A 21,854-nucleotide genomic window follows, 5' to 3' on the forward strand; every position below is an offset into this window, starting at 1 on the left:
ATCCTGGGGACAGCACAAAGGTTGTTTTATCCATCACAAACAATGTTTCCCAGGGAAGAATATATTTTGTATTTTTCTCCAAGGAGCTCAAGGTGGTGGTACATGGTCGTCCCACCCGCCCCCGGCGCCTCCTTTAATCCCCACAACAACCTTGTGAGGTAGGTTACTGGCCGGAGGAAGTGCCCAGTGTGCAACATGTTCGAGTGGGAATTTGAACCGTGCTTTCTCCCAGGGCCCCAGTCCCGCACTATAACCACCACGGCACCACTCTCGTTTCAAGCTGTATTGTCGAGGATAACCGTGTCCGCTGCCAAGACGCTTTGCACAGTTTCATTTGCAAATGGAATAAGCGCATAGCTGTCAACCTTCCCTTTTTTTTGCGGGAAATTCCCTTATTCCAGCGCCGTTTCCCGCTGCTTCCCGCTGCTATCCCGGATTGTTAGATATCCCCGGGACAGGTGAGGCTGCTGATCCCTTATTTTCAAATCTGAAAGTTGACAGCTATGAATAAGCGGCCACCGACTTGCATCAAATCAGCCCGCTTCGTCTGTTCTCCAGATCCGAAGGCCTGGCAGGGAGCCTTCCCTTCCAGCAGATGGCAATAGTCTCATTTTTGCGGCGGATGAGAAGGATCCCGCTTGCCGCCTTTGCTCCTTCCCTCGGCAGGAAATGACCTTTGTTTGGGGTCTTGGGAAAAGGCCAGGCTGGGTCGGGGCACGTGTGTTTTGCGTGCAGAGGGAAGAGGCTGGCCAGGCGGCCTCTCCTGCTGCAAAGATGGGCAAGAAGAGCAAGAAGGAGAAGAAGGTGAAGGGGGCTGAGAAAACAGCCGCCAAGATGGAAAAGAAAGTCTCCAAGAGGGCCAAGAAGGAGCAGGTGAGAAAGCTGAGCTGCCCCTCCCTCCAGGGCTCCTGTGCCTTTAAGAGCTTCGCTGCAGGCAGAAGCTCAACAGGTCTGCGTTTCCTGGATAAAGAAAAAAGCCCCCTTGGCTGAATTTCTGTGCAATCTTCAGCCCCCACCCCGCTGAAAAAAAGGTGCATCGGCCACTGGGTGGGGGGGAAGGAATGCAATTCATAGGGACGTAGGTAGCTGCTTCATACTGAGTTAGACTATTGGTCCATTGAGCTCAGGGCTGGCTGGCAGCAGCTCTCCAGAGGTTTCGTTTCATTCATTTTATTTGTATGCCTCTTTCCCACAAAATAAAATCATGCTCAAAAAAGCGGGTCACAACAAAAAAGCAGGGATGCATTTCAAACAATTTCATAGTAACATAGCAGAACACAGCAACAGTTTCATAACATAGAACAATAACAAATATAATAACAAAAACCCACATTCTGATACTATAAATAGAACAAGGTTATTTAAACAACACGCAGCGTCCAATAGTGGAAATAAAAAAGGAGCTTCGCATTTCGTCTTAGTCCTAGAAGCACTCCTCCCGAGGTGTTGCTCAGTGTCTCTCTCTTGCAGCAGCTTAGAAGGCTTCCAGTGGCAAAGGGGGGGGGGTAGCTAGAAACACCCCTGCCGTGATGTTGGTGTTTCAGGCAGAGGGTGTCTCCAGCCCTACCTGGAGGTGCTGCTGGGGTTTGAACCTGGGACCTTATGCATGTAAAGCAGATGCTCTGCTGCTAAGCTATAGTTCTTTTAAAAATAAAAGTTTGGGGGGCTGTGGCAGTACTAGGTGAGAGAGAACAAGAAGACAGAGAACAGTGTAATAGAATAAGCCCTCAAATCACCTGAGGATGGGAAATTCCTTCTAGATCTTGTGGTTCGGTGTGCGCTGGCTGATGGGAGTTGTAGTCCAACAACATATGGAGGGCACCTGGTTGTGAAATGCTCTTGATCAGACTGTCTCTTTGTTTAAAGGAGGATCTTGAAGCTCTGATAGCGGAATTCCAGACACTGGATGCTAAGAAGACTCAAGTGGTTGAGACAAGCTGCCCCCCGCCCTCCCCAAGGTAAGAATGTGCACGGGGGTCATATTTTCCTGGAAGTGTGGGCTACAAACAACTCCTAATAATTTTACCAGCCTTGCTGGAACCAGCATTGATTGTGCAGCATTCAGAATAACTAGAAGATCAGAGGGGTTTCATCGTTTGGCTTTATTCTCTGGTATTTTTTCTACTAACTTTAAAAAAAAAAAGTTGCTTGTTTTTACCTAATAGTCTTAATCTTTTGAGACTTGCTTGCAGCCTTTCTCAACATGTGGGTCCCCCGATGTTGTTGAACTACAACTCCCATCACCCCTAGCTAGCAAGGCCAGAGCTCGGGGATGATGGGAGTTGTAGTCCAACAACATCTGGGGACCCACAGGTGGAGAACCGCTATGTGTTTGCTCTTGTATTTCTATTGGTTTGGTGTTTTTGCAAACTGCCTCTCAGCCTCACAAGGTTGTTGTGTGGAATAAATGAGGATGGGAAGAGCCCCTTGAGCTCCTTTGGTGGGGAAAGGTGGGATATAAATGAAATAAATGATACTCTGATTTTGAAATTAAATGTGTTGATATTTCCCCTCTTTTTATGTTAGTATGGACAACAGTAATGAACCTAAGCTGTCATCAATATAGTGACCACTTTCATACGTCTCAGAAAGTGGCTGCTTTTGCATGTCACCATAAGCGTTGCAGGATGGAGTTATATAAAGCTCTAAAGTACTTTTGCACAGTACGCATGGAACAGGTCCCCAGTCTGTTCCCCTCCTTATATCTGCCCCATTTTTCCATCTCCAGGCTCAACGCATCTCTGTCTCCACATCCTGAGAAAGATGAGCTAATCCTCTTTGGAGGTGAATATTTCAATGGCAAAAAAGTAAAGTATATCCTTTTGTCTATCCTCCTGCCCCCTTCCCTGCCCCAGGGTACCTGTGGTTGCCCTCCAGGTGGTGCCAGGCTCCCAACTCCCATCAGCCCCAGGCAGCGTGGCCTAATGGGCAGGGGTGATGGGCTTTGTACTCCAGCAACATCTGGAGGGCCATGGGCTCCCCAGCCTTGCCCTAACCCCAGTTCACCCTGCTTATACTTTTTGCCTTGACTTTTTGCTTTCAGTGATTTTGCACAAAATTATTTTATTGGAATGAGGAGCTATTCAGGGTCCCAGAATAAATGGGACTGCCTGTCCATGCTGCCCACTGTAATGACGTTCCAGCTGCCACAGGCATGGCAGGTTCCATTAAAAGGGCCAAGAGTGATTGCCTGGCCATCATCAATGTTTTAGGAGTTCATAACTCCTGGAGACAGATTTGGAACATCTTCAGCTCCTCGGCCTCTCTGCACATGAACAGCCCTCCTGCTGCTGTCCAAAAGGAGCTGGTCTCCTTTCTGTCCAAATTGAGTACATCCAGGCTATGAATTTTGCAGAGACAGAGTCAGACATTTGGGTCACAGACTGATTGTGGTCTCAAATTAGCAGTATAGGAATTGAGTCATTTCCCCCAACCGCTCCCTCTTTCTGCACAAAGCATTCTTTGGGCTGGTGCAGTGGGGGAAGTGGACAGTTCCTCTGCTACTTCATCCTTCAGCCCATAATTTCTCAACATGGGGCAACAGGTTTCTTGGAGGTCTGCTCATTGTGGAGGAGCCTGCTTGGCTTTTCCACCATGTCTTCCCAAGCAACTATCCCCTTAACGCCAGGATTCCCTTCTGAGATAGGTAAAGTTGCTAGGAGTTGCACCTTCACCCATCAGTAACTAAAAAAGGTCATGCTTTGGTAACTAGAAGTCTTTTATGAATGTAATAGATTACTGTTTAGCTCTGGGCACTGGCTAGGGTGCAGACATGTCCTTGTCCCTCTTCAAAGAGCTTGGAAAATGAAAATCCTGGTGGGAGATTTTAAAATAATGCTTTGGCATCAGTACCTCTCCCAAGACTTAAGAGATTGGGTAGGCTCTAAACCAGGCATCCCCAACCTTTGGCCCTCCAGATGCTTTGGACAAAAATTCCCACCATCCCTGACCACTGGTCCTGTTAGCTAGGGATCATGGGAGTTGTAGGCCAAAACATCTGGAGGGCTGCAGGTTGGGGATGCCTGCTCTAAACTAAGAGAAGAAACTGAGTGCACATCTATTACTAAGTCAGGTTAAAGGTCCTTGCATTAATTTGCAAAGGCCTGAGCAACTTAGGTCCAAGGTAGCTTAGGGATCACCTGAACCCTTATCATTGAACGCTTGATCATTGAGATCATCTGCAAGGGTGGTGTTGACCATTCTATGAGTTGCCAATTCTGTGCTAGGTTATGTGTACACATAAGAGCCATGATTTTAAATCTTAATGTGGTTACAGTTTAAAATCATTAGTAGGATTGGAATAGCACTTGCAGTTTAATGGTGCATTTTGGATATGATGGAGATATAAAAGACTTGGATTATTATAAAACATGCAGGAGGAAATGATTAACGATAGGACCCACAAAAGTGGGGAGGCAAGTCCAGGAGATTCTTTGTAATCTTGTTTTCATGATGTATGTTGGATATTTGATTGTAAAACTTTAATTCGAAAAACCAAATAAATAAATTTATAAAAATAAATAAATGCTGATTTGTTTTTTTTTAATTGTATAGATATAATTGTGGCAAATCAGTTTGGGGTTTTTATTATTAAATTGCCATATACAAGTATTTTAATAAATAAAAGGAACGTGTGTGTGTGGAGTACGCTACATATTCTAGCAAGCTTCTGCCTCCTCTTCCTCTTCCTCTAGACGTTCCTGTACAACGAGTTGTTTGTTTACAACATTCGGAAGAACAGCTGGGCTAAACTTGACATCCCCAACCCCCCTCCACGCCGCTGTGCCCATCAGGTAATAATACGCTCTGCCCCAGGAAGCAGTTCTAGGAGGTGAGGGTTCGCAGTAGCAGGAGGGGTTACACAGCTGCTGCAGAGGCTCTCCTGATACCCTCCTTCACCAGCATCATACCATGTGTTGCCTCAGAGTAGAAGTATATTATTTGTTGTTTGCTTTAAGGTTTCAGGGTATTAAATAACAATTTAATACACAACATATATTTAACTTTAAAATCATATAAATATATAGGCACAGAGACACACATGCACACTAGGGGCTGCTGCGCCACACTAGGGATTCCCCCTTCCCAACTCATACAACTATTACGCACAATCCCAACTCCATTTCTGAAGCTGCCTCTGTCTTTGGTTCTGCAGTCCTGTTTTTATCTTCACCCCTATTCTTCCTCCCCTTTGCCATTTTCCTCTCAGTTCCTTCTGCCACTGCTTTACTCAAACTTCTGCTGCTGTTTAAAACCACTTTCCCCATCATTGTCTCTCCCTTCTGACTCCCGTGCCACTGCCCCTTGTGTTGGGCAACCTGTATTCTTTTCCCCTCCCCTACCCCACCCTGACTTCATGCAAATCCAAGATTGTGATGTGGCACTGCAGATCGTCCTGTAAGGGACAGCAATGACAGCCTTACATTTTTACGTGGAGAGAGAGAGAAAGTTGCATGGTTATTTTTGCATCAGATGTGGAAATAAGCATATATGCAAGAACGGTGCTAGAGAAACCCACTGAGTTTGATGCTGGTGCTCGAAAAAAGATGGGCGCGCTCTCTCTCGCTCGCTCTCTCTCTCTCTCTCTCTCTCTCTCTGTGTGTGTGTGTGTGTGTGTGCGCGCGCGCTCTCTGTAAAATTCTACCTGTCATAAATGACAGTGTCCAGCAGGTGGTGCTTTAACAAGCTGTAATTTTCCACAACAAGCCGTTCTCCGGAGCAGGACTCTCCAACCCGTACAGATCAACTCCTGGGATCCCACTCTTAACCTCATCCTGCAACCTGGACCTGTTTTTAAATTTGTTTTACTGGATGTGCCTTTCTCTCTCCCTACCAAGCAGCAGCAGCAGCAGCAGAAGAAAATCCTTCTAGACTTATTTGTGTGACCTACCTTTGGGTTACATGTGATCTGTTTTTGGGCCACCATCCAACTACTGTAGGCCACCACTGGCCTGGAGTTGCAGTACACTTTTGCATACATTCATTGTGCTGTTTGGCCCAGATCAAAGCATAAAAATACTGTTTCATTCAACCCAGCAATCCCAGCACAAGGCAACTGCAGCAGTACTAACGCCCTCCCCTCACCAACTTTTCTACCCAAAAGCTCATAGAAAAAGAAATATTCACAAGGTCTGGTGAAAGGATGACAAGGAGAGAGCCAAATGTATCTCTTGAGGCAGGGAATAACTTGGAATTCCTCTTGAGGGGGCACTCTTGGAAAAAAGTCCTGTCTGCTAAATTATTTTGTATGCTGCAGAGAAAGAACATCTAGATTCCTCTCCTTGTGACACTGTTATCCTTTGGTGTCCATTCTGAATTACGAAGGGATTCTGAAGGCTTTAGCCCAAATGCAGCCCAGGAGTTGAGGCAATAAGACCCATCTGCCACCACTGAACTGTGAAACCTCCACAATCAGGCCATCTCTCCCCCACCCCCTTTCAGCTATTAAAGTCACAGGCTTGGCTTTGTCAGGGAAGGAATTGCTCTACTCATTGCTAGGGTTACCATTTCTGCTTGGAGCGGGTTCAGATCTGCAAACTCTGGACGACCTGTACACATAGAGCCTTGGGTTGTCCCAACAGTAAAATGGGGGTAGGCACGACCCAGCTGGCAGTGTTGTTGGTAAGGTTTAATGAGAGAGGCTGTTCGTGTGTTGCACATGTTGAAAATTACTCAAAAGTTGCCCTAACTTTTTCTATCTCTCTCTCTTCCTTTGGCAGGCTGTGGTGGTAGCTCAGGGTGGCGGACAGCTTTGGGTGTTTGGCGGGGAGTTTGCTTCACCAGACGGGGAGCAGTTTTACCACTACAAAGATCTCTGGGTCTTGCATTTGGCCAGCAAGACCTGGGAGCAAATAAAGTAAGTGAGGTGTGGCATAATGCATAAGCTGCTTGTCTCCTTGAGCAGCAGCATTGCCAGAGTCCAGTCCTGGGAAACGTCTCTTTTTTCCTTTCCCAGATGTTGCTGGACTCCCAACTCCTATCAGCTGGCTGGGGCAGATCAGAGTTGGAGACCAACAGTGTCGGGGGCGGGGCACAGAAAGCGAGTCTTTGCTTTCTGATCCCAACTGATTGGAAAGGTAGAGCATCTTCAAATACTGAAGAGCATTTAGGAAATTGTGACAACATAAAGCGTGCATTTACCTGGTTAGCAAATTAGGCAATGCTGTCTTCCATATGTGATCACCTTTTCCTACCTGGAGGAAATATTTAAAACATGAAACTGCACATTGGTGTTTATATGAACATGCAGGAACATGGGAGGCTGCCTTGCACCAATTCAGACTGTTGGTCCCTCTAGTTCAATATTGTCCACACTGACAAGCAGAATGGCTCTCCAGGGTTTCAGGCAGGGAATCTCTCTCAGCACTACCGGGAGATGCTGCTGGGAATTGAACCTGCGTACATCAGCCTGCAAAGCAGATGCTCTACCCCTGGGCTACAGTAGAAATACCCTTCTGTACGCAGCTTCTCTATTCTGTACCACCTAGCTCAGTATCAACCACTTGGGCAAACAAAGGCTTTCCCAAGGTTTTAGGCAAAGTTCTTTCCCAGGTCCTCCTGCCTGAGATGTGATCAGCTGAAGATGGCAGTCTGGTGTAGTGGTTAGAGTGCCAAATTAGGACCTGGGAGACCAGGGTTTAAATCCCTGACTCTCACCAAGCATGATCTTCGACCAGTCACTGCCTCTCAGCCTAACCTACCTTTCAGGGTTGTTGTGGGAATTAAATGAGAAGGGGGAGGACCCTGCACATCACCTTGAGTCCCTTGGAGAGAAAAGGCAGGATATAAATAATAACCTGGAATCTTCTGCCCGTGATGCACTGGCTCTGCCACTCCTCTGCGGAAGCCCCGTCTGACCCTGTGTTGTCAGTAAGACCTCCTAGGTTTAGCCCACCCTCTCTTTTTTGTTTTCTGCAAACTGCAATCGAAATGCCAGAAGGAGGGAGTAGCAGAAAGTTGATTTACACACAGACACGCTGTCAGGAGAGCAGTGAAACACAGGCGGGCTGCCTCCCCCGCAGACTTTCTCATCAGCACAGATGTTGGAGCTCTTCCCGAGGAGGAGGCGGAGATGGAGCTTTTGTTTCTAATAAAGAAAAAAGGGCAGGGGTGGGGGTGGGAGAGAAGTAGTTTGTCAGCCAAGGGGGCAAGTGTGTTGCCTAAAGAAAAACAGGCAGCTGGTGCTTGAGCCATATAGACGTTCTTGTTCCCCAAACTGGGGTTGGGCAACTTCTGGCCCTTCTGGTGTAGTTGGGAGTCCTAACTCCCACCATCCCTGCGGCCATTGGTCCTGCTGGCTACAGGAGTTGCCAGGAGTTGGAATCCAACAACACGAAGAGCAGAGGCATCTTATTCCCCCCCCCCCAAATGGTACGAAGCAGGAACTGGCAAGGTGCAAACAGGGGGGCCTTCTCCAGTTACTGCTCAGTCTGTTCACTTGTGTTTCAGGGCTTCTGGGGGCCCTTCGGGTCGGAGCGGACACCGCATGGTGGTGTGCAAGAGGCAGCTGATCCTCTTTGGAGGGTTCCACGAAAGTGCAAGGTCGGTCGGCGCTGTGCTTTTTGTTTGCTTGGAAAGGGTTGGCTCGGGCCCAGCAGGCCTTAGGCCAGGGGCTGCTCACCTGTGGCCTTCCAGATGTTGCTAGAGTCTCCGTACGCATCATCCTGGCTGTGCAGATGGAGTCCGACAATATATGGAGGGCTACAGCAGCTGCCCCATTCCTGCCTCAGATCCATCTTGTTCATTGCGCCCCATTCTGAATGCTGCCAGTCAGTGGAGTTCCATTGGTCAATGGAGTTGTCAGCTAATCTCCAGTCATTGGACTTCATTTCTTCCACCGTGTGCCATGTGTTGATGGCAAGGGCTTGTGGAGAGACGGATCTGCTGCAGAACTCCCTTTTATTGGAGGTGGGGAGGAAGGTCAATTAAGGGACTAGGGACATTGTGGAGGTTTGCCATGTGATGGAATGGGTTGGAGAACGTGGCCACAGAAAAGTGTCGTCTCTTTTTCCCATAACATTAGAAAGAACTCCAACGAAACTGGCTAGCTGTAAATTCAGGATGGACAAAGGGAAGTCCACCTTCATGCAAGAAACTTGTGGGATTCTCTGTGTAAGCTGATTGCTGGAAGACAGATTTATCAGTAGCTCTTACCCATGGTGGCTGTATGGAGCCTTCATGTTCAGTTGATGTATACTGTTAAATGTCAGGTAGTAGAGGCATACAGTGTAGAAGGTACTCACACCCTGTTTTTGGGCTTCTTTGGGACATTTGATCTGCCACTGTGTGGGAAGTTGAATGCTAAACTAGATGTGCCTTTGCATTGCTCCATGTTCTCATTGTCTTACAAGTTGCATCTAAAGCCAAGCTTGTATTCTGGAAGTTAGACTGGAGCATCATTAAAAAAAGAAAGAAAGAACAGTGGAATTCAGACAGGCTCCTTTCAGGAATCTGCTTCCAGAAATGACTCCTTTTTTCTTGTCACCTACATGTCAGAGAGTAAGGATTTTTGGACATTCAGCACCAGGGACAGCAACTTTAGGAAGCAAGAGACTTCCTGATAAGTTTCGTGTGCTTATACATTTTTGCTCTGCCTTCCAAAGGATAAGGTGTACATCGCAATCTCTGGGAGTGCCAGTGACGTGGGCGCGTGCTTCAGCTTAGTGCCCCAGCTTAGTGCTCCAAGAGGCAGGGTGTCCAATAATCAATAGACACAGCCCTGCTTAGCTTCAGCAAGGTTCATGTGCCTTCAGACCATACGCCTTATCAGTACCTCTGCCCACTGCTTTTGTTCCAATCAGAGATTACATCTACTACAACGATGTTTATGCCTTTAACCTGGACACATTTGCCTGGACCAAGCTGACTCCCTCCGGGATGGCCCCTGCTCCAAGGTCTGGTTGCCATCTGGCTACCACTCCTGAAGGCAACATCCTCGTCTATGGAGGCTACTCCAAGCAGGTGAGTGGTGCCTTTTACATTGACTTGCTTAGTTCCTTGATCCATATTCTTTAGAGCGACTTAAGAGTGAGTTTGCAAGGAATAGGCTAGCTTCTCTTATCTGTGTTTTGTTGGGGCTCTGGATCATTTGTAGCAATGTCCACATAACTGAAGACACACACTCTGGGCTGGTTGTTTTCCGGGACAGCTCTCCCTTCATGTGGCTCAGATTTCCCACATGGTGGGGGTGGGGCGATCACTCTGTGTCCCAAGTCATTCAGCAAACTTGTTGATCTGCAAGAAGTTTGGCCACTGAGCCTCAGTCTGGTTAATCAGACTGAACATTTGGGTGGGCAAGGCTTCTTAAAGTGAAAATGTTCCCGTTCAGCTTCACATCCCCTAAGTTGGGCTCTGTTGCAGTTTGTACAGAAAATGTACGACTTCCCTCCTCATTAGCAGCTATTGCATCTGAACAGCCAAAGGGACACCACCTTTTGAGCCTCTCCAGTCCCATCTCTTTTGCCTTCCTTTTTGCTTCATCATTCAAGGGTATGGAATGGAGGCCTTGGTGTTGCCTTTCCTAGTGGATAACTAGACTGTGGCTATAGTGCTAACTCCACAATGCCTCTTCCTTTCCTGCCCAATCCCTGGGAGCTCTAGGCAGGATGTTGTTTAATTTAAGCCTCAAAAGAACCCCAGGAGGTAGGTTGGGTTGAGGGCAAGCCTCAAGGAAGTCACTGTAGCTAAACGCAGATCGGAGTGTGGCTGCTCAGCTCAGCTCTGCTGGCTTGTCCACTACATGTTAGAAATTAAGGGGAGACATAATGAAGATGTCTAATAGCATGAGCAGAAAGCTAGACTGTTGCGATCGCCCACCCCCTTCTTTTGATCCCGTTTGTCTGGAAGGAAATGGGGGCTGCTCTCCTGTGTTCATTCTTCTTTTTACTTTTATTTTCTGACTTTCTCATTAGTGTGTTCTGCCATATTAGGTTGGAACTGCTTGGATTTCCAATTGTGCAGATGCTCACCTGCTTCAGGGGTTGCCTACATGTACCCACAGAGGGCAGAGAGGGGCAAAAAGCTTGTCCGGGTGAGCAAGCACAGCAGCGGCTGACATATGTAGGTGCCTGCCCCATGTTGTGATCCTTTCTCGTTTTTCCTGCTTTTTTAGATGTGGCAGCCATTTTGTGACCTGCCACACCCCCGCAGCAGCCATTTTGTTATATGCCAGCCCTCCTCCCCGGCAGCCATTTTGTGCCTGGCACCCACAGCACTTTCTCAAAAATCCAGATTTGTCCCCTGGCTCAAAAAGGTTGGAGCTCCTGCTTGAATGCAGAAAATAGGAACTCCTTTCTTGCAAGGCACCAGTGATTTGCTCCTTTCCTGCTTTCTCCTGTTCCCACCATCTGCACCAACCTACAAACCACAAAGCATGCAAGGTGTCTGTGGGTGTTTTTAAATAAATACTTGGTGGTTTGTGACAAGGGTAATGTGGCTCCAAGTGGGGTAACAATGTTGTTACCTGTCTGACTCTGCTCTTCTGAGCATGGAGCTGGAAAGGCCTTGTAGTGCCTAGCTTCAAGCTGCTTGCTGGTTTTGGCCTGCTATATATGAGCTTACGGAGCTCCCCCCTTCCTCTTTGGGGGATTTGACACCTGGAGACACCCAGGTATGTTGGCAGCCTATATAGCCTTAGCAAGATCTTACAGTCTTAATGAATTTATTGCATTTACCGTATATCGCACATCTTTCAAAGAGCTCAGGTACATGTATATGGTTCTCCCCCTCCTCATTTAATCCCCACAACAACCCTGTGAGGTAGGTTAGACTGAGAGGGAGAGTGACTGGCTCAAGGTCACCCAGTGGGGGTTTGAACCCTGGTCTCCCAGGTCCTAGTCCAGCACTCTAACCACTGCCCCACACTGGCTCCCTTTGCAAGATGCTATGTGCAGTGGGATTGTCCTAACCAGGTCTGAGATCTTGCTGGGTGTTTTTTGCACGGGACATGGTGCAATTTGAAACATGTCTAAGAGCGCCACCCTTTGAAAATGCCAAAAGCCTTGATTCTAGTCCTTATCATTAAAAGTCATTTGTGAAGGCCATCTTTGTTTCCATGCACCACGTTGATGGGTCGGGTTCCACAGGTGGAATCACAAGTCTGTTGTGTGTTGACACTTGCTTGAGACCTGTTGTAGCATACAGAACTGTAGAGCTGGAAGGGTAATTGGGGGGTCATCCGGTCCTGCCCTCAGTGCAGAAATCTTGCCTCCACAATGCTAAGCCAAAATCTGCATCCTTTTAATTCCTGCTCATTCTAGAGAGAACAACCACATTTGGGTGTGACCACGTGTTCAGTTCTGGTCACCTTGCCTCGAAAGGGATATTGCAGAGTTGGAAAAGGTTCAGAAAAGGGCAACCAAAATGTTCAAGGGGGTGGAGCAACTCCCCTATGCTGGAAAGGTTGCAGTGTTTGAGATTTTTCTTTTTTTAAAGATGATCTTTATTGGGGGTTTTTTATAGTTAAATACTATACATACACATATCATATTGCATTTTACATTTATTCTTGCTCTCAAGAGCTGACTTCCCTCCTTCCTTCTTCCGGCTTTTTTGTGTTTGAGATTTTTCAGTTTAGAGAAAAGGTGTATAAGAGATGAGATGATCATGGCACGGAGAAGGTGGATAGAGAACAGTTTCCCTCCCTCTCTCATAACACTAGATTTCATGGGCATCCACTGCGTGTTGGAAGATTTAGTGTAGATAAAAGAAAGTGCTTCTTCATGCAGCATAAACTATGGAACTCCCTCCCACAGGAGGCAGGGATTGCCATCAAATTGGAAGAGGATTAGACAAATCCGTGGAGGAGAGGGCTATTGATGGCTGCTAGCCATGGTGGCTCTGCTCTGCTTCCAGAGGCAGGAATGCTGAATACCAGTTGCTGGAAAGTACAGGAGGAGAGAGAGCTTTTGTACTCAGGGCCTTCTGAGGGTTTCTGACAGGCTGGTCGCTGTGAGAACAGGATGCTGAACTAGATGGACCTGACCAAGCAGGCGGCTCTTACGTTTCTCAGCAAGCCTGTTCCACCTTCTGCGTGATGGCAGATCAGATATTGGAAAGCCACCAGCCTGCCTTATCTTCTCTTTCTAAAGGGCTATTGTAAGCAGCGGTTCTCAACCCGTGGGTCCCCAGATGTTGTTGGACTACAACTCCCATCATCCCTGAGCTCTGGCCTTGCTAGCTAGGGGTGATGGGAGTTGTAGTCCGACAACATCTGGGGACCCACAGGTTGAGAAAGGCTGGATTAGAGGACAATGGAAGCACTTTCTGAACTCCTTAAAAGTCATAGAAGATGCTGTGGTTACTCTTTAGCCTGTAGCCTTGTTTGCATTTCAGTCTTTCTGTGCCTCAGTAAACTCTGTTCCAGGCTTGCAGAGGAAAGCCTTTTGTAAAAACTTGTATATTTAGGCAAGCCCATTCAGACATATTAAGATTTATTATGTACACTTTGTATTAAAAATCTGTTGTTGTTTTTTATTTTATTTTTATTATATTCAGTTTTAAAATCTGTTTTAGCTATTAATTTTTAATGGAAATTTTGTAGCATTTTTATATCGACCACTTTGATTTTCCTTTATTTAAGCAGTGGATAGATAGCTAGATTTAAAAAAACCACATTTCTTTTTTTTTTCTACAGCGAATTAAAAAAGACGTTGACAAGGGCACTCTTCATACAGATTTGTTCCTGTTGAAGGCTGAAAGCTCAGGTAAGCAGGAGGGCTCAGGGCTGCCTGGACTCCATACATAGGAAGCTGGGCCTGGCCTGGGTTCAGTTTTCAGTGTAGTGGCTTAGCTTACTTACATGAGATTTTTGGAGCTATTTGCTCTTCAGGTGGCCTTCCACAGGTGGGATGGTGGGAGAAGCAGGTGGATGGGTGACAGAGCTGCCATTTCAGAGGTATGGGGTGGACAGAGGAGTAGAGGCAGGATTTAAAGTCTTGCTTTTCATTCCTAGCAGGCACTCTGTTCACATTCTGCTGACCTTAGACTTCATGATGTTTCCCTTTGCCTGTGACTTGCAAATGCTGTCCACCTTAAAAAAAAGAAGCACTCCTTTTCTCTTTCATGTTTCCTAGACAAGTGGACCTGGGCTCGGATTAGTTCTTCAGGGGTGAAGCCCACCCCCAGGTCTGGCTTCTCGGTGGCTGTGGGTCCCAGCAACCGGTCCCTTCTCTTTGGTGGGGTCCACGATGAGGAAGAGGAGGAGGACCTTGAAGGAGATTTCTTTAACGATATTTATTTCTACGACTTGGTGAAGAACCGGTGGTTTCCTGGACAGCTAAAGGTCTGGAAAGATTCTTAACCGTGGGGTTACTCTTGCCCAGCAGCCTTTAGCTCCCAGCTCTGCCTTCATCTGCAACGTGGAGATAATCATGCTGCCCTGCCTTGCAGGGTTGTTGTTAAGAATTGCAACAAGTGCAAAATGTTGGCAAAAGAGTGCTCTGAGCACTTCAGAGCCCTGTGCAAGTTCTGAGGGTTTCACATTTTGGTTTATAAGCCCCCTGGCATTGCAGAGGAGACAGGGATGTGTGCATGAACACCACAAAGTTGCCTAATAAAAAAAGGAAAACTGAAAAGAAAGAAAAGACCCTACATATTTTCACCTGCAGTACAATTCAACCCATGCAGACCTCTTGTAACATAGATAATTGAGCCTGGGTGGTGCAGGGGTTAGAATGATGGACTAGGACCTGGAGAACCAGGGTTCAACTCCGCACCAGTGGCGTAGCGTGGGGGGTGCAGGGGGGGCCGGCCGCACCGGGTGCAACATCTGGGGGGGGTGCGCTCGCACTCGCAGCTCTCTGCCCCCTGCTAAAATCCACGGGTTAGGGGGCGCAAATTACTTGCCTTGCCCCGGGTGCTGACAACCCACGCTACGCCACTGCTCCCCACTCAGCCATGAAGATTGGGCCAATCTCTCCCTCTCAGCCTAACCTACCTCACAGGGTTGTTGTTAAGATAAAAGAGAGAGGAAGAGAGTCATGCACGTCATCGCAGGCTTGGAGGAAAGGTGGGATAAAACTGCAATTAATGAATAAAACAAAATAGATAATGATTACTTGCGGCCATCACAGTGGACTAATCTGCCCATTCAGCAAAATGCAAGTGTTGCCATCCCACCTGGATTGTACCACTTCAGAAAGCAGGTTGGGAGTTGTGTGTTTGAATGATCCCTGTGTATCATCACAAAGTCCTTAAAAAGGAAAGCTAGCATGCCAGGGGAAAGCCTCCAGCCAAGCCTCCACCCCAGTGCGACCATCTTCTATGTTGTTGTTGTTAAAAAATTCAATCATGCAATTCCCACCTGCATTTTAAAGTGGTACAGTGCCAGAAGGACTGTACCATTTCTGAATGGTACAATCCTTCTGGCACTGTGGTGCTACAGGTCAGCTCCCTGTCAACAGAAGAGGAGAGGTGGAGGGAGAGCACACTGGATAACGAACCAATTCTTGCCAAATTCCATCAGTTTGTCAGGAAGGTGGCAGCTGTCTGTTCTGCTTTGACTTTCAAAAGTTGTGTAGGCTTTTGCTTTTGGGCTCCGGCCTGCTTCCATTAAAGTGTTTCTCTTCCTCCCCTCCAACCTCAACAGGGTCCAAAGACTGAGAAGAAGAAGCGGCGTCGAGGGCCTGCGGCAAAGACTGGCTGTGAAGGTGGTGAGAGTGAGGAGCGGCTCCCTCCGGGCCCCGTGGAGATCGTCAAAGAGGTGGTGGCAGAGGATGGGACCATCATGACTATCAAGCAGGTGATTTCGGCCCCCGAGTTGGAGCTGCAGGATCCTGACTCGGAGGATGAAGAGGATGACACGGTTGATGATGCCTCCGGCCAGCAGGTGGAGCCATGCCCACGCTCAAACGCCATGCTGGCAGTCAAGCACGGGGTGCTCTATGTTTACGGAGGGATGTTTGAGGTGGGCGACCGCCAGTTCACTCTGAACGACCTTTATGCTATTGACCTCCACAAGATGGAAGAATGGAAGGTCCTCGTGGAGATGGACCCAAGTAAGTTGAAGCCACTTACCATATTTTGCTTCAAGCTCTTGCAGCCAGCCTTCTGTTCTGTACTTCTGCCATTATGCTGGGCAATTGCAACGTTTGTTGATGTTAAGAATTCAAATTCTCTTGCATTTATTTTTTAAAACAACAACAGCAACAAGTTGCTAGTCGTTAGGGCTGAAGCTTTCTTGAAAGCCTGTTGGTGCTGCCTGATGAAATCCCAAAAGCTGTTGGAGCCAGGGATCAGACACTGGTGTTCTGACTCCTTGCCCTTCCCCAGTTGGCAGCAGAAGCAAAATCTACAACACTGACCAGAAGGATAAAATAATTGCCATCCTCTTCACAACGCTACCAATAGATGACAGTCTTTCCATCTGATCAGGTCCTCAATTGTGTTAGGACTTCGACTTAGCAATTGGAGTTAGCGGGGTCCTGCCTGCAGGTTTCCCTCAGGCATCTGGTCAGCCAAGGTGAGAACAGGATGCTGGACTACACGGGCCACAGGCCTGATCCTGCAGGCTCTTATTTACCTGTATTGCACAGAAAATATGCACGCTTTGCTCATTTGTCTGATTTAAATAGAACAGCTACCAAGGAGGCACAAACACAAACATGCTCTGTTGCTAGGGCTTTGATTCTGTAGTATTTGTCAACTCCTTTCCACGAGAAATTCCAGTGAGCTGCAAGCTTTGCTGCTGCTGCTGCTGCTGCCCATCCAACATGACTTCTGAAATTTCACTAGGCACTACCCACATTGTATTTTTTTTAACCAGCCTGTCTCTGCAAACATAAGGACTAGAAACTTAAGAGAAAGCCCTTATTCTTAAAATACTTGATTCTGTGCCAGACACTGAGCATTGACACTGAGCATTGGGAGCATGTGGAGCATCCACAGGCATCAGCAGACAGTCAGAACTTCAGGAAAGCCTTTTGTATAACAATCTCATCAAGTTCCTGGGCATTGGAAACTATTCCTAGAAATCTGAGGGCTGCCGTGTTTAATTTTACTACACAACTGCAGCTGACTGGGGACAAAAGCCTATTTAGGCTGGCAAATTAGACAGGTGATGGGGATGCAGTCTGCAGCCGAGGCTGTTTTTAATTCTTGGGGCTGTGAATAGCGTTGGATTTCATCAAGTGCACGCACACAAAGTCTAATTTTGGCCTGGCTTAATCCCCGGGAAAACCTTTTTTTCCGTGCCCTTTGGCTCTAAGTTGTCTGGCCTCATTTGTGTCTGGACCTTGAAACCTTTGTCTTAATCCCACCAAAGTTGTCATGTCTGTGTGTTGACTCCTTTTTAGGCTGAGTGCCTTTGGCAACCCCCAGTTGCCCAGAGCTCCAGGCACCAGCCACAAACTCCTCTTAGTTATCCCACGGGTCTTTCCACTTCCTTTTTCCACTTACCATTGTCATAGAACCATGGAACTGTAGAGTTGGAAGGGATCCCCAAGGGTCATCTAGCCCAGCCCCCTGCAATGCAGGAATCACAGCTAATCACAGTCATTTAAATAAGGTTGCTACCTGCCTTCAGTGCCGTCTCCTAGTGGGAAGGCAGGATATGACTCCTTTATATAAAGTAAAACAAATCTCAGCCTCTGCTGCTCACAAGCCTTCCATGATACCTGGACACAGGCAGCTGTGTTGACTGATTATTATTATTTGTACCATTAATTTAATGCATTGCCTATCCTTCACCAGCAGGTCTCAGGGTGGGCAGCAACAATTAAAAATTCAGAATTAAAAGCAGATTACACACAGGTTGGGCCCTGAAAGCGCACACATCCCAGCTGTCAAAGGCTGGAATAAAGTCGTGCATCTTCAGCATTCGCCAAAAGCTGTACAGTTGCCTAGCTGATCTTTTCCCTGGATTCTAGGAGGCTTTTCAGGGGTTCAAATGGGGGTTCTCTTCCAGCCCAACATAGAGGTCCCAGGAGTGGAACCTGGGGCCTTCTCCATACAAAGCAGATGCTCTCCCCCTCTGCTGTGGACTTGGTGCATCTGGCTGTGCTGCTTTTCAAGTGAGGTTAGGATGTTGATCCCATTTCCCTCCTGCTTGATGGTTAATCAACTCCCCACTCACTCTAAGCTTTGAGGAGGTGCTTCTCCCTCTCTGGGTACCTGAGCCCCTATCTAGGTTCAGTATTTTTAATTTTGAAAGTTAGAGACAATGAGTCTCAAGCTTGCCTTGGCAACTTCCTGTTTGCCCCAGACAGCCACCACTGTAAACCCAGGTATATAAAGAGTTGCTGCTGGTCACCTGATGGTGATGAAATTCTAGATAAAGTGGCCAGAGGGGAAGCTGCCATTCCTGCTGCTAACTTTGTATTCCCTTTTATACCTGCGAATTTTAATGGCTGCGGCAGAAACTCAGGAATGGCTTGAAGATTCGGAGTCTGATGACGAGGGAGATGTGGAAGGTGCGGAGGGAGGAGACGAGGAGGACGAGGAGGAAGATGAAGAAGAGGACTCTGACGATGCTGAGGGCGAGGATGAAGGTAGTTGTGCAGAAAAGAGCTGGGAAAAAGCACCCGTGTTCTGAGATGTGCTGGAAAGGAGACGCTTGAGTTTCCTGTCTCCGCTTGACTTTGCATGCCAAATGTTAGCTTTAATGTAATCTGCTTGACTTTTTGTTAAGTAGATTTGGCAACGAATTGTGCAGTTCAAGCTTCATCTGTAAGGAAGTGGAGATTCGTTGGGGATTTTAGTAGAGTTGCTATAGGGTATTACACATTCTTTGTGCAGCATCTTTTTTGTCTATGGAGTGCTACACCTGGAAGAGAGCAGGTGGTCCTCTCTGCTCTGCTGCTCATTGCACTTTCTCTCTCTCTCCCTCTCTCTCCCTCTCCCTTCCTGCCTTCTGCAGCAGAGGAAGATCATCCCGCTGTGCAGCCTGATGAAAAGTACACAGATTACCTCTCCCGGACAGAGCAATACTGGGTGAAACTGGCCCGCCAGAAGATGGGCCCTGATGCCAAAGAGAAGAAGATGGTGAAAGTGGGGCATGCAATGGCAAAGGCCTTCCACGAAGGGTCTGCCTAGGCAAGGTTTTGCCTGCCCCACACTGAACGTTGGGACAACTGTTGTGTAAACATGCAGTTCTCCATCTTCAGGGGAAACTACCACTTGGCTTTCTGCATGTTAATGAATTGGCTGTAAGGGAGCAGTTTGCAGCTACAAGGATTAGAAGGCCACCTCTGGCCCTGCAAGCGCTTCTCTCCCTCTCCCTCATCCGCTCCTGCTGATTTTGTGACAGGTTGCTGGAGCTTCGGGACTGGAGGATGTTCCCTTGTGATATTGTGAACGTAACCCGGGTTGGCACACGGATGCCTTCCAAGGAGGGGAGGCAGGAAGAGGAGAGGAAATGGGAGAGGCTTGGGTGGGCCACTCGGAGGGAGTTGGTGGATTAGAGGGATCAGGTGCTTAAAAGCTATTCTTGTTGGAAGCTTTGAGTTTGATACTTAAATGTTTGAGAGTTTCAGAAGGATCCTGTTTTCCGCTCCCATCATCAGACCAGGAACTGGGACTTAACCATTTCAGCAGGTTTTATAAATAAAGGTTCTTTTGTCTGTTAGGATGCTTTCTCCTTTTTAATGGGCAGTATTGAAGATGGGAAACCTTTTGAGCCGGGATCTACCAAGCTCCCATCTTGTTCTGCATCTGACAGGTGTGCCAACATCAAGCCAGACATTCTTCATGCTTAGAAAGCTATAGCATGCCGGCTTTAGTGCGCCGTCACGTCACCATACCAAATGCATGGACTGAATTTCCTCCCAGATCATTCCCTAACTTCTTTCCTTGTAGAGTGCAGAAATAAAGCTTAGTAACCCTGGTTTCAAATTCATAGGAGGAAGAGCTCTGTGGGTGGGGTGGGGGCTGGAAGAGGCCTTGAATCTGCCCCACAGTGGAAGGTTCATCATCTGGTTCATAAGACATTAACTTTTTACTTTTTTTCTCAGACTGACTGTGCTGTCAGAACCATATTTTATAAACATTCACAATGTCTTAAGAATTCCTCATTTCTTAAAAAGAACTTTTCTCATTGGAATTAGAAAAACTGCCCCTATCAAAGGTATTTAACCCTTAAACAAGTTTAAATAAGCAAGCACATTCAATTAGTTGTTATTTTTCAGCAACTGGATCTGAGTATAGTGGTACCTCGGGTTAAGAACTTAATTTGTTCTGGAGGTCTGTTCTTAACCTGAAACTGTTCTTAACCTGAAGCACCACTTTAGCTAATGGGGCCTCCTCCGCTGCCATGCCGCCAGAGCACAATTTCGGTTCACATCCTGAAGCAAAGTTCTTAACCCAAAGTACTATTTCTGGGTTAGCGGGGTCTGTAACCTGAAGCGTATGTAACCCGAGGTACCACTGTATTAGCCTAGAGCCCTAATCTGGGACTGGCTAGAGGCTTTGCATGCCCGCTAAGCTGATTTTTGTCCTGTTAACTTCAGGTGGGGCTGAGTCTACTTCAATCCTAGTACAGCAGCTGCAGATGTTTTATTGCTCGCATGATAAATGGATCTCAGCCCACAACCATATCTGCAAGGAAAGGGCCATAGCTGTACATGCTGGCACTTGCTTTGACTACAGAAACGTCCAGGTTCTGGCCCCAGTTACCTGGCCCCTGCTAAAAGTACCTCAGGCACCTGAGATCTTGGATAGTCAATGTAGCAGGCCCATCCCTCAGTGGCAGGCCACGTGTGTGTTTAGCAGACAGGTGATGGCAGGTACAATCCCTGGTGTCTCCAGTTAAACATCTTGGAATAGACTTGGGAAAGTCCCTCTGCTGTAAGTCAGAGATGGACTTAAGTCTGGGTGTTATCTAGCTCAGGACTAAGGTAGCTTCATGTGTTCATGTAGCTGCTTCAAAATAGATTCCCTGGAATTAGTAGTTTTTGCTTCCAAGGGTCAAATGGGCCGCTAAGGACTAACTCTTCTGAACTCTTGCAACAAAATTGGACTCATTTGCTCAGTTTTGGAATTGATATATAAACCTAGAGAAGGAGCATCAGTGGGTGTTTTCACTATTTAATCGCAGGAATTCACTTGGCATTGAATTGTAGATTCAATTCGTGTTCTTTTTTAATGTCCTGATTTTTATTTTATTTCAGTATTATTGTTGTTATTTTCAATAAGCACCATTTGAAACCAGAACTGGGGCACAGCTCAGCACCTTCCTGCTTAAATAGCCCACCCCCTTGTCTCCACCTAGCAATATCCTTGGCTTTCTTTACAACCAAGTGTTGCTTTTGTTCCCCGCGGTGCCATATGGCAGAGCAGGATCCCTGATCACGGGAAGAGCGACTGAGAGCAAGTGAGGAAGCGAAGGACAAGCCCCCCTGGGCCTGGCGCCAACAGCAGCCGGCGCCTGTTGACGGGCAGGATATCCATCAGCCGTGAAGATGGTTATTGTCGCAAGGGACCTGCCCTGCAGGAGGGGAAAATTATCTCCAGCGGCTAATGGTTTAATGCTCTGCACAACATTGCTTTTCTGCAGTCCCTTAAAAGAAGTTCAAGAAAAGTGCTCTGTGCTCAAAAAAGAATGAGGAAGGATTTCATTGCTTTTTGTGGGGGGGACGACACGGATGGGCATTGATGGGGCCCTGACCCCCTCAGGGTTTCAGGCAGGGAGCCCAACCTGGAGATGCCATTGGGGTGGGTCCTGGGACCACCTGTATGCAAAGCAGATGCTCTGCCACTGAGCTACAGCTTTTCCCCTGAAGTCCACCTCGCATAGCAATGCTTCCTCCATCTTGGTGCTCTAGGAGGTCTTTGGGGGAGCTTTTATTCCCACCCTCCCCCAGTTCTGGTGCCTTGAGAGCCTTTTAACTTTGGGTAAAGGAGCCTTGGGCCAGGAGCTGCAG

General features: G+C 47.4%; 1 protein-coding gene across 1 annotated transcript; it reads left to right on the top strand.

Annotated features, from left to right (window-relative positions):
* The first annotated feature begins 666 nt into the window (after window positions 1-666).
* KLHDC4 (kelch domain containing 4) lies at window positions 667-21,144 on the top strand. The gene is made up of 13 exons (XM_083626267.1): window positions 667-873; window positions 1,867-1,958; window positions 2,729-2,807; window positions 4,695-4,793; window positions 6,720-6,856; window positions 8,449-8,541; window positions 9,801-9,960; window positions 13,634-13,703; window positions 14,073-14,281; window positions 15,587-15,995; window positions 18,354-18,485; window positions 18,854-20,138; window positions 20,368-21,144. Exons 1-12 carry the CDS (start codon window positions 670-672, stop codon window positions 19,027-19,029), a joined length of 1,860 nt encoding a protein of 619 aa, XP_083482393.1. The 5' UTR covers window positions 667-669; the 3' UTR covers window positions 19,030-20,138; window positions 20,368-21,144.
* Window positions 21,145-21,854: the final 710 nt, after the last annotated feature.

This window comes from Podarcis filfolensis (genome assembly GCF_964270895.1).
Source record: "Podarcis filfolensis genome assembly, chromosome: 8".
Taxonomy (NCBI): domain Eukaryota; kingdom Metazoa; phylum Chordata; class Lepidosauria; order Squamata; family Lacertidae; genus Podarcis; species Podarcis filfolensis.

What these genes read in the sequence shown, in the direction of transcription:
- KLHDC4 (XM_083626267.1), top strand. Translation starts at nt 670, where the DNA reads ATGACCTTTGTTTGGGGTCTTGGGAAAAGGCCAGGCTGGGTCGGGGCA. An exon ending in AATATTTCAATGGCAAAAAA is followed by an intron (nt 2,808 to 4,694) that starts GTAAAGTATATC and finishes CTCTTCCTCTAG; the next exon opens with ACGTTCCTGTACAACGAGTT. An exon ending in CACGCCGCTGTGCCCATCAG is followed by an intron (nt 4,794 to 6,719) that starts GTAATAATACGC and finishes TTCCTTTGGCAG; the next exon opens with GCTGTGGTGGTAGCTCAGGG.